The following is a 13,947-nucleotide window of genomic DNA, read 5'->3' on the forward strand; positions in this document are numbered from 1 at the left end:
CGCTCCCCCCCCCCCGGCCCCCTGCCCACACTTAGGCTCGCAGCTGATGTGCGGACCCATCCGGGACTGCTGGAGCTGGGCTCGGGCCTTCTGCAGCTAGCTGCTAGTGGGTGGAGAGGGGCACGGGAAGGGCCATCTCCAGCCTTAAACTTCTGGGCCCAGGAAGAAAGGAGAGGCTACCTGTAGGCATCATCTGAGGACATGCCCATGGTCTTCATGATGTAAGCGATGGCGATGGTGGCCGAACGGGAGATGCCAGCCAGACAGTGGACGATGACCTGGCAGCTGGACAGCTTAGCTTTATCTGGAGGCAGGGCCGGTGGGGGGGGGGGGGGGGTGGGGGGGCAGGCGAAAGCTCAGGGTGCAGGGCCCTTCCCTAACCCCAGCAGGGGACCTTACTGGCCCCAGCGCCCACAACCCCAGCCCCACATCTCAGGCCCAGGCCCCCCCCCCCCCCCCACCCGGGCGGTCACTGAGCCTCCACCCCTCCAGGAGACGCCTGGCGCCGCCCCGCCCCGCCCCTCCCCCGCCCACTCACCGATGAACTCGATGGACTTGTCCAGCCAGGGCAGCAGCTTCTCGCAGTAGCTGTCGTTGACGGGGATGCGCATGAACCGGCTCTCGCAGATGAAGTCTGGCTTGGGGCAGGAGTTGCTGGCATTGAGGACGTAGCTTATTCCGTTCTGGGTCATCAGGTCCTGGAGGGGCGGGAGGAAGGGCTGGAGGAGGGGGTGCCCTGGAGGTGGGAGCCCCTCCCCCCTTCCACCTGGAGTTCCGAGCCTCCAGCGGCGCTGGAGGGGTGGGGGAGCCCGGGAGGCTGGTCCCCCAAGCGCCACCCGCCGCCTGAGGTAGGCTCCCAGGAATGTTATGGCTGCTGGGCGGCGCCTTTGCCTCTTCCCTCCTCACAATTTAACAACACGGGATTCTTTCAGGGCTGCCCGGGGGCCAGTGACATCAGCTGTTTGGCATGTGGGCTCCACCGCCTAAGGGGCTGGGAGCTGCCTCTCCACCGGCCGCTGGCTCTGCTCGGCCCCTGTCTTCTCGCGCCCCAGCCCAGGCTCCCCCCACAAGACACTCATCCACCCCCCGCTGGCTTTCAGCTCCCTTCTCACCCCCCTCCCCAAACCAGCCCTGGAACTGCTTCTGAGCTCTGGCCTCTCCCCCCTTGCAGACGGCCAGAGCCCAGCTTTGTACACACCTTGTTCAGGACATCTTTCTGCGAGCCCAGGTAGAGGTGAGGCAGGATGCGGGTCAGGCCCACGCTGGGCACAGGCAGGCAGGGCTGGGAGAGGCTCATGGGCAGCAGGGCGGCTGGCTTGCCCTCACAGAGGCCAGGGAAGCAGGAGGAGAAGGTGGCGAAGCCCCCTGCAGGAGGAGTGGACATGTGGGTCAGGCGGCGGGCAGGCTGGGCGCGAGAGCGAGCCCCGGGTACCGACCGTCCCTCCATCTTGGCCGCAGCCTGGACCCCCTGCCCCACGCAGTGCCAGGTGGTGAGACTCTGGCCTGAGCACCAGGAGTCAGCACAGGGTGCCGGAGGGCTGCACTCAGAGTCGAGGCGCATGCTGGGCGCATATACAGCCTGTCCCTATGCCCGCATTCCTCCCCGGACTAATTAGGAGCTGTGCCTGCCAGGACGCTGCTGTGATGCCCATAAACGCGGGCTCGAGGCTGCGGGCTGGCCCAGCACGTGCAGGACTGGGGAGGGGGGCGGCTCCACCGCCATGGAAGGTCCCCGTCGAGGGCGTGGCTCTTCTGTGCCTGTGGTGGCCAAGGGCCAGCCTGGGCCTTCCTGCCTCTCCCCCAGGGCTGATGCAATCCCTCCCTGACGCTAGTTGGCTGGGAGCCCCTGGCCAAGCCTAGGTGCCAGGACCAGGAGGCAAGGGCTTTGGAGGGGGGCCCTCCTGCCCCTGGGCATGTCGTCACCTCCTGGAATTGGCATAGGCTGCAGGGCACCTGTGCTCCAGTTTGGGCTCTCTTCTGCCCAGAGTACAGCACCAGAGGACGGGGAGCAAGCCGGACCTGCAGCGGGCACGCGTGCTACACGTGGCTGGCAGGTGCCCCTGCCTCCCCTGCTCCACCACGTCCTGGGCCACAGGTCAGTGGAAGGAGCCCATCTGCCAGCCTCAAAGACCCCAGCGGGAATCCCTGGTATATCTCTGACTCCGTGAGTGACCACGGGCGGGACTTACTACACCTCTGGCCGGTTTCCCCAGCCAGCCTGCCACATAGCACAGTTGTGAGTCTCGACAGAGGCGGTGGCCGTGAAGACACACGGAGAACTAAGCGGCCTGCACCCAGGCAGCTGGTGGCCGCCAGCTCCTGGACGGTGAGATCACAGTCCCTGGCGGCTGCTCTGGGGCAAACCACACTTTTGGGGACACGAGGCCTGCGGACATTCCCTGCCCTCCGTGGACTGATCCACTACAGAGTTCAAGCGGACAGATGCCCACCGTAGTGCACTGGGGTGCGGCGGTGGCCCAGGCCACACAAGCCCCAGTGCTCTTTCCCCGTCTGCAGACACAGCTGATGCCTCACACCTGGCTGATTTCCCGGGACAGAGATGCCTGGTGCCCTCAGCCTTCACCCCTGGCCCAGCAACACGACCAGTTTGTACAAACTCCCAACCAGAGTGCCAGGAGCGTTCCTTGTGCCCCCAATGAGAGCTTGCCTTTGGTGGGGGGCAGGGTTGATGGGGGGGCCCTGCAGGCTGAGGGAGTGGAGGCAGCTGCCTTGGAGGAGAAGCTCTCCCTACCTCAGCAACCTGCTGGCTGGACAGGGAGAAGTGGCTGACTATGAGCACAGCCAACAGGCCACCCACGGGCAAAAGCTGCCCTGGTGTGGGGGCTGGGCTCTTGCTCACCGGCCAGAGCCTTGGGTCCCCTGGGTGTTCCTGCTGGAGGACAACGCCCCCCCCCCCCCCGCCCCAGCAGACTGGATGTTTGCAGGGTCTCTGCCAAAGACTCGTCTCTACCATAAGCTTCCCGAGCTCTCTGGGGGGCCTCATCCAAGCCGAGGAGGGCTGGGCTTATGCCACCAGCAACTTCCCCTACAAAGGGGGATCTCTGGACAGGTGCAGACCTGCCAGTTTTGACTGCAACCCCTCAGGTAAAGCCCCACAGGTCTGCCTCCCCTTCCGGAAGAGCCAAGCAGCTTGTGGTGACCCCGACAAGCCCCCCACCTGGGCCAAGGGCAGCAGAGCCTGTGGCCCCGCCCCTCCAGTGATGTCAGGACACCCCCGCGGGGCTCCGGGTTGCTGGAGAGGTCCACCCTGTTATCAGTGGCAGCAGGCCCGGACCCTCAGGTGCTGGCACTCCTCGCGTGGGGTGGGGGGGAGGCGCCCCCATCCCCCAGGCATCCCCAAAGGCACCTTGCTTCAGGAGGGACTTCCACCTCCCTCTACCTCGCAGCTTCCCAGCGCGCGCCGCCGCACAATGGAGCCGCGGACTCGCACAGGAGCTCGCTCCCAGGACGCACGGACCGCACCGACCGCTCGGGCCCCGGGCCGGCCCTGGCCCCGGCCGCGCTCCCTCCAGGCGCTCTCCGGCCCACAGGTCGGCGGCACGCCCCGCAGCCCCCCGCCCCGCCGCCGCGGTCCCCGCGCCCCGGGAGGGCCCGCATCTGCCCGCACCAACCTCCCCGCCCCCGGCCCCGCGCACGCTCCGCGCACCCTCCGCGCAGGGGCCGCTCCCGCCGCGGTCTCCGGCCAGGGTCCGAGGGCGGCGCGCGCGGGGTCGGGCCGCGGGGGCGCACCGAGCCGGCGCCGCGACCGCAGCAGCCCGCATTCCGCAGCAGCGCGCACCCGGCCGCCCGCCGCTTAAAGGGCCAGGCTCGCCTTCGGTCCCCGCCCCGCTGGACGTCACCGCCGAGCGGCCTGGGGAGGGCGGCGGCGGTCCCGGCCGGTTCCGGACCCCGCGCCCTGCCCCATCTCCCTCCTCCGCGGCCGCCAGCCTCCCCGGTCCCCGAGAGGCCTCCCTCTGTCCCCGGCCGCGACGTCCTCCTGGCGCGCCCCGGCCCCGCCCACCGCGTGTGGGGTCCGCCCCGTTTGGCCTCCGCGGAGCCCCCTCCCCCTGCGCTACGGACCCTGGAAAGTCACTCGCCCCTTCCGGCGGGGCAGCACCCTGGTTCCCACTCAGCCTTGCCTTCCCGTTCTCACCCCCTGCGGCCTTGCGCTGGCCTCAGGGGTGGGAGCTGCGGACCAGGCTCTCAGGCTGTCCCCGAGTCCCAGTCCTGACTCGGTGCCGCTGTGAGCCCTTCTCATGCTGCGGTGGGTCGGGACTTCTGTCTGGCTTGGCCCTCAGGGAAATGGGGTCAAATACTCTACCGTCGCAGGGAGGGGCCGGCAGGGAACAAAGAGCAGGTGGCAGCCCCAAGAGTTGAGCGCACCAAGTGGGGCACAGCCAGTGTCAGGTGAGCCCTCCTGGCACATCGGAGACCTGCCCTATGGCTGCCGGGTGAGGAGCCACAGCCTCCAGAGGAGACAGCACTAGAGGTTCTGGGCTTTCCTGGGAAGCCTGGGGGTCAGGGAGGGCGCTGCTCTGGGTCTGGTTTCTCAGACTCCCAGAAAGCCTAGTGGCTCCCACTCCTGACTAGAGAGCACGGGCGCGCGTGCGCGCGCACACACACACACACACACACACACACACACACACACTGGGGGCTCAGCTGGGCTCCTGTTCTGCTCAGGACACCCCCTGAGGAAGCCCAGAGCCTCGGTCCTCCCTCCCTGCTCAGCCCTCAAATGGAGCCCAGGGTTCAGTGGTGGAATCAGAGAGTCTGCAATTCTGTGGCGAGAGTCCCCCCCCAACACACACACACAAACCCCACAGATCACCAGCCTCCCAGAGCCACGCATAGATGCAGACACCCTCTGATTGTAGTAGACCCAGCGCGTGCGTAGACGGCAGCACATACACCCGCATATGACACGGACCCACCGGTAAGCCTCCCGTGGACTGTGGTGAAGGCCCATGCTCCCGCGGGGCACCAGTGCCAAAGGGCCAGCCCTATGCCCACGGACCACTCCGCAGCATGCCCACACGTAAGAGGCGGCTCAGGGCAGACTTGGTGACTGTACGGAGGTATCCCGCCATGGGGAGGTTGCTGACACTCCCTTCAGCCCTCTCCAGCCTCCCCCAACTGGTCACAGCCCCAGGCTGCAGAGGCCAGGGGCAGGAGTGCCCCCAAAGGCCCCAGACCTGGGCAGGGAGAGTGCACCGTCCAAGACAGGCCAGCTCAACCCATCCCTGGAACCTGGGTTGTGTCTGGGAGGTGGGGTCTACAGAAGTGCCCCAGGCCCTGCCAACCGGAGGAAGGAATCATCAAGAACCAGGGTGGAGCCTGTGTGTGTGTGTGTGTGTGTGTGTGCACACGCGCACGCACGGGGGCCTTCCCAGCCTCCGGGGTGCCTGGGCTGCATCTGGGGTCTGGGAAGCCCCACAGGGACCTCTACTGGTCCCCAGCAGGGGCCAGGCATCCTGGGCTGGCTGCAGCGTTCAGAGGTACTCCCTGTCTGGGACGAGTTCTGGTCGGATTGGGGTTTGCAGAGGACAGGGGCTATGCCCCCCTCTCAGACAGCTGGAGGGTCAGACACTCATCTCGGCCTAGATCACTCCCCTCCTCTCCTGCCACAGATGGCATTTACCGGTTTCCTCCGGCCTACCTCTTCACCGGCTAGGGGCAGGGTAGGCTCATGCTGGAGGGGTGCTAAAGCGTGTGGGTCCAGGGGAGGGAACAACGGAGCTGGGGAGAACCCTAGTTCTCTAGTTACTGAGACAGTGCTCCCCCCCACCGACACTGCCCCCAGTACCTGCTGGTTTCTGGGCTCAGAGAAGAGAGCAGAGGTGGATCCAGAGACTGACTCCCCCAATGCCCCCCCCCCCAAAGCTAAGGTCCCAGTGAGGAGAGGGCGCCCAGAGGCCCCTACCCCGGGGCTATCTGGAGCTCACCCGTGAGGATGGCCACACTGTCGAAGCAGCCGTCCAGCTTGCTGAGCAGGATGGAGAGGAAGCTGTCCGCGGCCAGCACGCTGGCATCCCGTGTGCTCTGGTCATAGACGACCACGTCCTGTGGCTCTGTGGCCTCCACCTGGAGGCCATAAGGGCAGAGGTCAGGGCACTGCTGGGCACCTGCCTGATGCCCCATCCCCTGCTGCCGCCTGCTGCTACTGGTCAGGCTCTCTGCTACCCACCCATCTCACAGCTCACACCTGCACAGGTGTGAGTGCCCACAGCGACACAGGCAGGCCCCCAGAGCCAGCAGGAACAGGGGCACGCTCCTCCTCGTGCCTGCCCTCTCACACAGGCACCTCCGCTAAGGACAGACATTGCTGGCACCCCCGGTGGGCCAGGCCCCCTAGGATAAGATGCTGTGAGTGTAACCGGGTCCTCGGGCACACACGGGTGGCCACGGTGACATGAGGGTACACACGCTGTCGGGGGGGCTGAGGCCAAGGGAAAACCATCCCCAGGGTCACTGGGAGGCCATTTCAGCGCTTCTGAGGGTGGTGTCTTTGGATGTGGCCAACTCCACAGCCAGCGATGGGAAACGTGGGGGCTGCTGTAAGAGCCCCTCTTCATCCAGGAGGCAGCTGGACGTTGGGGCTCCCCTGCCCTCTTCCCATCCGGAATGCCCAGCCTGGGGACCAGCTGCTGAGGTGTTTTTATTCCCAGTGGCTACTGCCCTGCCCCCCAAGCAACTCAGGCCCTAAGCCAGCTGAGCCGCCAACCCTGGGTCGATGATGTCACCAGCAGCCAATGGGATTGCGCTCTGCCTGGGAGTCCTCGATGGGGGTGAGTAATCACCGGGTTCCCTCCCTGAGGCTGCAGGGAGCTCGCTCTGGCCTTGGTGGGGGTGGGGGGAACTCCCTGTAAGCGGCTGTGCCACCTGGGTCCCTCACATCCAGCTCTGCTGGCACAGGGCCTGTGACAGACCCCTCCCCAGCTCGGGGCTGCTGGCCGTGTCACTCCCCGACTGGAGGTGTCCTCGCCCTCCCAGGTCAGGGGGCCAGTGGTCCCTCCCAGTGCTGGACCTGATGCTCCTGGCTAATGGAGACAGGATTGTCCCCTGCAGGTGACCTGGGACATTCATGGGGGAGGGGCACGGAGAACGAATTCTGGGTCACTCAGAACTCCAGGGAAAGAACTGGGGGGCTGGGCACAGAGATGCTCAGCATTAGCCTCTGGCCTCCCCCATCTTCCTCTGGGTTCTCACAGCACTCGGTGTGCTCCTGACCAGCTGCCCTCTGGGTCCACTGCCCCTCTGAGCCCTGGCCTGGGCCCCAGGGACACCATCCAGTCTTACATGGGGAGACCTCTACTCCGGGGCTGAGTGAGGACCTAGATAGGGTCAGCAGGCCCCGGTTGGGAGGGGCTCGTCTCTGGGGAGATGGGCTCTGCAGAGGGCCTCCCCGGGGAGGGGGGTGGGAGCTGCCTGCCGGGCCCAAGCTAGCATTCGGACCGGGGATCCCAGTGCCGGTTTGAGGGCGGGGGTGTGGCCAGTGGAGGGCCCCTGTGTACCCAGCTGAGGGGCTCTGGCCTGGCCCCTGGAAGTGACAGGAACCTGGGTGGGGGTAGGGTGGGGGAGGGACAGGGCGTGGGGCACACCGGCTGGTACCTGGCCGCGCGCGGCCGGCTGGATGAGCTCGGCGATGGTCACCTTGCCCTGCTGCAGCCGCCGCTTCACCAGCTTGGAGCAGCAGATGTTCACGGAGCTGAGCACGTGCCAGCTGTTGTATTCCACAAATGAGCGGCTGTCGATGACCAGCGGTCCCCCAGGTCCGCCCCGCAGGAGGCTGGCCAGCTTCTTGGCATCCATCACCTTCCGAGGGAGTCGGTCCCCTGCCATGGTGGGGCCGGGGGCAGTGGGGAAGGGGTGAGCCCTGAAGTGTCCAGGGGCTGCTCCGCAGGCTGGGGATGTGGCCTAGAGTGCAGAGGGCCCGGGCATGGTGCCAGACCTGCAGGGAGAGGCAGATGGTGAGTGGGGCTGTGGGCCCCCATGGTGGGCACCCGGCCAGCACCCCAGGCAGGGCTGACCTCCGGACCCAAGGGCACCGGAACGGCCGAGCCGGCAGGCACCCAGGGGGCCCTACCTTGCCTGGGGTGAATCAGCAGCCCCTCTGGCTCCATGAAAGGTGAGGCGCAGACATGCGGGGTGGGTGAGGCAGGCCATCGGACTGGGAAAGCGGGCCCCAGGGGTCCCATCCGGCACTGCACTGTGCAGGCTGCGGCGACAGCCTCCCAGTGGGATACAGTAGGGCAGATGGGGGACCCCAGAGGGAAGCACTGGCTGGACAGGGAGGAGGGGCCTGAGGACCCCTCCCCCGGCCCTTGGGTTCACAGACACTCACTTGATCCGGAACCCTTCATTCTGCCCTCAAGCTTCTGTCATCCCTCTGCTGGGATGCCCCCAACCCCCCAACCCGCCCACACGTCTTCTCCAGAACTCTGGGCTGGGCAGGGTCCAGAACCCGCTCCCTGCCCCAGGACACTGGCCCCCTCCGGCTGCCTGCAGCACTATCACTCCCTGAGCGGACCATCTGGACCCCGAGGAAGGGGGGTTCGGGCTGCGTCCACACACGCTGCTGGGCTCCTGGGGGGACAGGGGGTCTTGGGCATGGAGGTGGGGCTCCTCCGGGGCTGCCATTGTCCCAGTCCCGCAGCCTGAGCCCTAGCGCCTGCCGCAAAAAGGGTCTGGGGCCAGTGTCTGTCTCCCTGCAGGAGCGCGTCACACGCTCGCTGACTGGAGCAGGCTGCACGGCAGGCTGTGTCGGGCCACACTGAAGGTCTGAGGTTTAGGGGGACCCTTCTAGGGGCTGGTAGGTCCCAGGATGGGGTGGTATGGATGAAAGGCAAAGTAGGTGACCCAGATGTAGGACCCTTGGGGTGCGGAGACTCTCAGCATGGCCTGTAAGGGCTCTCGGGCTGAGGGCTGTGTGGAGGAAGTACGAGGGACCCCAGATCCTGGGGCTGAGACCCCTCTTGCGGGTTTGGTACTCTGGCCTCTGCCACACACTTCCCAGCCCCACCCCCACGCCCCACCTGCCCTGCCACCTGCCAGGACCAGCCTTTCCTAGGCCCACCTTGCCGCCCGGCCCACCAGGATGCACAGCGTGAAAGTGTGGACTTGACTTTAAAGATGGGCAGATGGAGACTTGGGCAAGGGGAGGGGTTAGCCTCAGGTCACCCCACAGGGACTGGTCAGGACCCACAGCCTCTACCACTGCTGTTCACACGGGGTCTTCCCTCCACCGCACCCCTACCCAGCTCTGGCACAGGAGAGGCTGGGGGGGCAGATGTCAGAGGACGAGCCTCCAGCTGTGGCAGGTGAGGCCTCCCAAGGACACTTGTCCCTCGTCAGGTGGGGTGGGGTGGGGATGGCGGGCTTCAGAGAGAACTAGGTGCCAGGCAGATGTAGACCATGCCTGCTGGCCATGGGCAGCCTTAGGCTGGGCCACTGGAGCTGGCCCAACGGGAAGTGGCCGGTATGGCCCTGGCCAGAAGGCAGGGCCCCGGGATCCCGTTCATAGATGCCTGGCTCCCCGGGCAGGTGCCCGGGCTCCTCCACAGTGGGGGTGAGGCCCGGGGTGTAGCTGGGGCCGCTATCCCTCCCAAGGGCCAAACCAAGCAAGGCCAACAGCAAAAGGGCCCATCTGCCAAAAGGGGTACCCCACATGCCAAGGGGGCTCTTCACCAGCTGGGGGGTCCTGTCTGTGGAGTCTGCACCTGCCTGGGGGACCTCCCCTGCTGAGGGGGCCCTGTCTGCTGTGGGGGTCCCAGCCTGTGTGGTGAGGGCCCCCAATTCTATTCCTGTCCGAGATGTTTTGAGAAGCTACTGAGTTGCCCTCTGCACCTCAAGACTGTGGCAGACGGGCCGCCCGTTCCAGGCCTGCGTGAGCCTCCAGCCCCATGCCTGACCAGGAGCCCAGCGCAGAGGCCCACCCAGTCCCTGGGGCAGACGCGTGCAGGCAGAGGGGCGGGCAGGTTTCCCATCAGCCAGGTGAGCGCAGACGGGTGCGAGAGGGGACAGCACTTCGGGCAGGGAGAGGAAGGGGCCGAAGGGAGGTCCTTGGCCCTCCCTGCAGTCGCGGGGCACAAACACTGCCTTCGGACCCCGAGCTGGCTGGGGCAGGGGCTGGGGTGTGGAGAGGCAGGCGCCCGCTCCCTCTGCAGGACAGGAGGGAGGCCGGCTAGGAGGAGTGCGGGGAAGAGCCCAGCAGGGCTGGGGGGCTGCAGGACGGTGGGTGGGGGGGCGGGAGCCGCTGGAGGGTGGGCCGACAGGCTCCCCCCGCCCAGTACCTGGTCTCAGCCCCGCCTCCCTCACGGAGCTCTCCGGCGCGGCCCCACCATCCGCTCCGGTATTGTTATTTGCAGCCGAGGGGGACTCATTAGCAAGTTAGCGCCTCCGTCGTCGCCGTGGCGACCGCAGCGGCGCCCGGCAACCGCTGCTCCTGCGGCACCGGCTCGCGGCCGCTGGCGGTGCGGCCGGCGGCCCACTCCTGGCTGCCTGCAGGTGCCCGGTAGCTGGGGCCTGGCGCCACCCGGAGACCCAAAGACCCAAAGCCCAGGCGTGACATTGCTCCAGCACGCCCCACCGGCCTCTGCTCCACCCGGCCCCACCCCCCCTTGCTTGTCCCGAGGGCCCCTGCACGCGGGCTCCCGCCCTCCCGCCCTCGGGGATGCCTTCTCCGGGGGCCGAGGTCTGGCCCAGGCGCACTTCCTGCGGGGGCCGTCTGGCACGGAGCTGGCCTCCTGGGAGTGGACCCTCACTTGCTGCGCCCGGATCCGGGGCCCAGAGCTCCAGCGGGGCTAGGGGGAGCTTAGCACAGTCTCAGGCTGAAGCATGCGGCTAGAACAGGCAGGGTGGGCCCAGAGGACACAGACCCTGCAAGGTCTTGGGCCTCTCTGATTTCAAGGACCCACTCCAGGCTCAGCCCAGACCCCATTCTGAGGGGACACAGCACCTGTGTCCTGCTATTCCAGAGCCTGAGCGCCAGTGGGATGGAGGTGGGAGGGAGGCACAAGCCCAGAGACCCCCATCACAGGGCTCCTCACTGAGGAGACTGGGCAGTTCCCGTTTGGAAGGCCAGAGGCCCCTCCGCACCTGCCTGCCGCCCCTATCCCCCTGCCGGGAGGCGGCAGACAACCACCCCTTGTCCGGGAAGGCCACATTCACGGCACAGCCTGGTTTCTGTGCCGCGTGCCAGGACGGGACCCTCGGCACACTGTCCACACGTTGTTGGCTCGCCTCTTTCCCATTCTCCAGGCCGGCCCCTCATGCAACCACTCACACGCAGACATGTGTGTTCACGTGAGGTCACTGGGCGCAGTCACTCCCACCCTCTGCACGCCGATCTCCCCCAAACCCCGGGACACCCGAACCCAGGGGCAGCTCCAAGATCTCATCACACCAAGGGCTCCCTGGGCCTCCATGGGGCACGCTCTTATCTCTGAACAAGGGACATGCGTGACCAGAAAACTCCCTGCCGACGGCACCTTCACCAACATCTCCTGCTCCGCACCTAGTGACGGGGAGCTCACTACCTCTGGAGACGACTGTCAGGACTGTCAGCCATGGGGGACAGTGGATCTCCCTCAGAGAGGTGTCTCCAGCCCAAATGGTACCTGGCATACACAGGCAGGCCCTCGGGAGGACCTGGCCATGGGGGTCCCCAGAATGCTGAGATGTCCAGCTCGCTGTGACCCAGTGCACTGGGGGGTGCAGAGATGGCTGCACAGAGAGGCCAGGAGAGAGACTGATAGGTGGCTCACACCAAGTCAGCTCATTTTTCCCTCACCTGCTCTCATCAGGGACCCCCAAAGGCTCTAATCCTGGCCCCCTCATTCCTCTGGGCTAAATGGAAAAGGGTCCAAGCCGACCTCTACTGCATCCCCTCTGTGATGTGGCAAGGCCAAGCAGAGCCAACTTGGTCTGGGGAGGGCACAGGCCTGGGAGACAGTAGGGTGGGGGGCTCTGCCCCCTCAGTTCACAGGGGTCCGGGCAGAGCCTGCGGGAGGAGGTGTCCACGTGTGATCCCTACAGAGGGCATGCTCAGGACCCTACACTTCTAGGTCTCCCCTGCTCCTGACTGGGTGGTTCTAGCCCTACCAATCTGCAAGACTTCTGGTCACTGTCCGCCCATGTTTCGCACCTGGGCCGTCCCGGGACATCCAGCAGTCACCGCCTGGAGTGGGCCAGGCCGAGGAGGACACAGCCCATGCAGGCTGGGTGGTCAGAGTCTGGCCCATGTCCCTCTGGCTGTGGCTTTGGCTCCTTCCTCTCCCTCCCTCTAAGCCGCACCCTCTGGAGATGCAGCCAGGATGCCCTCTGCACACCCCTGTGGGCCCTCTGTCCACTTGAAACATCCGGGCCGCAAGGTCAGCCTCTGCTGGAGAGGAGACGATGCTGGGTAAGGTTCTAGAGCGATGGGTGACTTCCGGCATCTTTCTGCACCCCTGTGCATGGAGGCCAGCATTCCTGGGGGCAGCCTCTGGGGCACAGGAGCTTCCAGAGGGAGGGCTGAGGGCAGCAGGAGACCAGAATCTCTCAGCAAGTGTCCTGGAGCCAGGAGACCAGAACCGCTCAGCAACTGTCCTGGAGCCCTTGGCCTACTGCCGCGGGATTCAGTCAGGCTTCAGGATGAACCCCCAGCTCAGGGCCACTCGAGCTGCTCTACCAGGCAGAGGCTCATTAAACATCTAAGCAGTGAATTCCTGGGACCGCTGTCCTCCGCGAGCAGGGTTGGGGCGCGGGATGCTAGGCTCATTCCCCCCCACCAGCTGCCCTTGGAGCAAGGTCTGAGGGAGGTAGTGGGGAGTGCACGGACCCTCCCTCGGACCCCACTCAGACCCCCAGGGGCAGGGGGCTCCGCAGATCACTGCCCCCCCAGCCTGCAGCACCCCCACACCCGCCCCAAGCTGCGGCACACCACTAGACCCTACCACCTCCGTCCTCCACTGCACGGGCTCCCCCTGCACCCCGCAATCCCCGCAGCACCCAGGCCCCCAACCCCCACCCTGCAGAAGCCGGTACATTTCTACAGCAGGAAGTCAGGAGGCAAATTGTCCCAGGAGGGTGACCTGACGGGGGGTGGGGGGTGGGGGGGGGTGGGGGGGGTGGGCTGGGCCCACTGCAGCCTCATCGCCTCTGGGCCAGACTGGAAGGTACCCCTCCCCGCCAAGGTGGGCGGACAGGCTGAGGGAGCCTGCTTGCTCTCAGCCTGGCAGTGCCAGCCCCTCCCCCAGCACCCGCCGCCGCTGCCTCTGCAGCCGGCGGCCGGATGGTCTTTATTCTGCAGAGGCCCGCGGAGCACCCTGAGGTGGGGGCCCCCGCGGAGGCCGGCCACACGGGGGATATGGATCTGCAGTCCCTCCCCAGCAAACGCGGAATGGGCCCTTTCCTGGGCCGCCCGCAGGCTAAAACCCTCCGCTCCTTTGCTCAAGGCCTGCATCCCCAACCCGCGGGGGCAGGGACGACCTTCTCCAGTTTGGGGCCGACATGGCGGGGTGGGGGCCATCCTTGGGTCTGGGGCCCTCGCAGGGCTCCATACAGACCCACGCTGGATCGCAAGGGGCCAAGGCCCTGGGTCCTCACTGCACGCTCCTCCCCCCCGAAATAAGGAATTTCGAGGAGAAAGGCGACGAAGCGCGGTGGGGGGCGCGGGGCCCGGGCCGGGGTCCACCGGGCTCTGCGGGAGGCGCGCGAAGGGCTTCCCCCGCCGGTCCGCGGCGCCCCCCGGAGCCGGGTCGCTCACCTCGCGGCCGCCTCCTCCTCCCGGGCGCCCGCCGGGTGCAGCCGCCCCAGCGCTCCCGACGCAGCGCCCCCCCGGGCCGAGCCCCTGCCCGCGCCCCGCGCGTCCCCGCTCGGCGCCCCCGCTCACCTCGCCGTCGCTCGCGTCCGGGGCGCACGGGGACCCGCGCCCGCTCAGCGCGCCCGCTCGGCCGCGCCGCCCAT

At 66.9% G+C, this 13,947-nt stretch overlaps 1 protein-coding gene across 2 annotated transcripts in view; it reads right to left on the minus strand.

Moving 5' to 3' along the window:
• Positions 1 to 13,947, minus strand: part of DUSP8 (dual specificity phosphatase 8) — a 15,826-nt gene extending 1,879 nt beyond the window's left edge. Inside the window, exons 1-6 of one of the 2 annotated variants that reach the window (XM_059398455.1) lie at positions 13,874 to 13,947; positions 7,654 to 7,951; positions 5,946 to 6,084; positions 1,199 to 1,365; positions 539 to 698; positions 181 to 304 (exon numbers count right to left, since the gene is read on the minus strand). In XM_059398455.1, the coding sequence (XP_059254438.1) occupies positions 181 to 304; positions 539 to 698; positions 1,199 to 1,365; positions 5,946 to 6,084; positions 7,654 to 7,842 (779 nt within the window). In that variant the 5' untranslated portion in view covers positions 7,843 to 7,951; positions 13,874 to 13,947. Of the gene's footprint in view, positions 1 to 180; positions 305 to 538; positions 699 to 1,198; positions 1,366 to 5,945; positions 6,085 to 7,611; positions 7,952 to 13,873 lie in introns of both variants that reach the window. The other variant, XM_059398447.1, reaches the window with a different exon arrangement.

Source organism: Mustela nigripes, chromosome 1 (assembly GCF_022355385.1).
Source record: "Mustela nigripes isolate SB6536 chromosome 1, MUSNIG.SB6536, whole genome shotgun sequence".
Taxonomy (NCBI): domain Eukaryota; kingdom Metazoa; phylum Chordata; class Mammalia; order Carnivora; family Mustelidae; genus Mustela; species Mustela nigripes.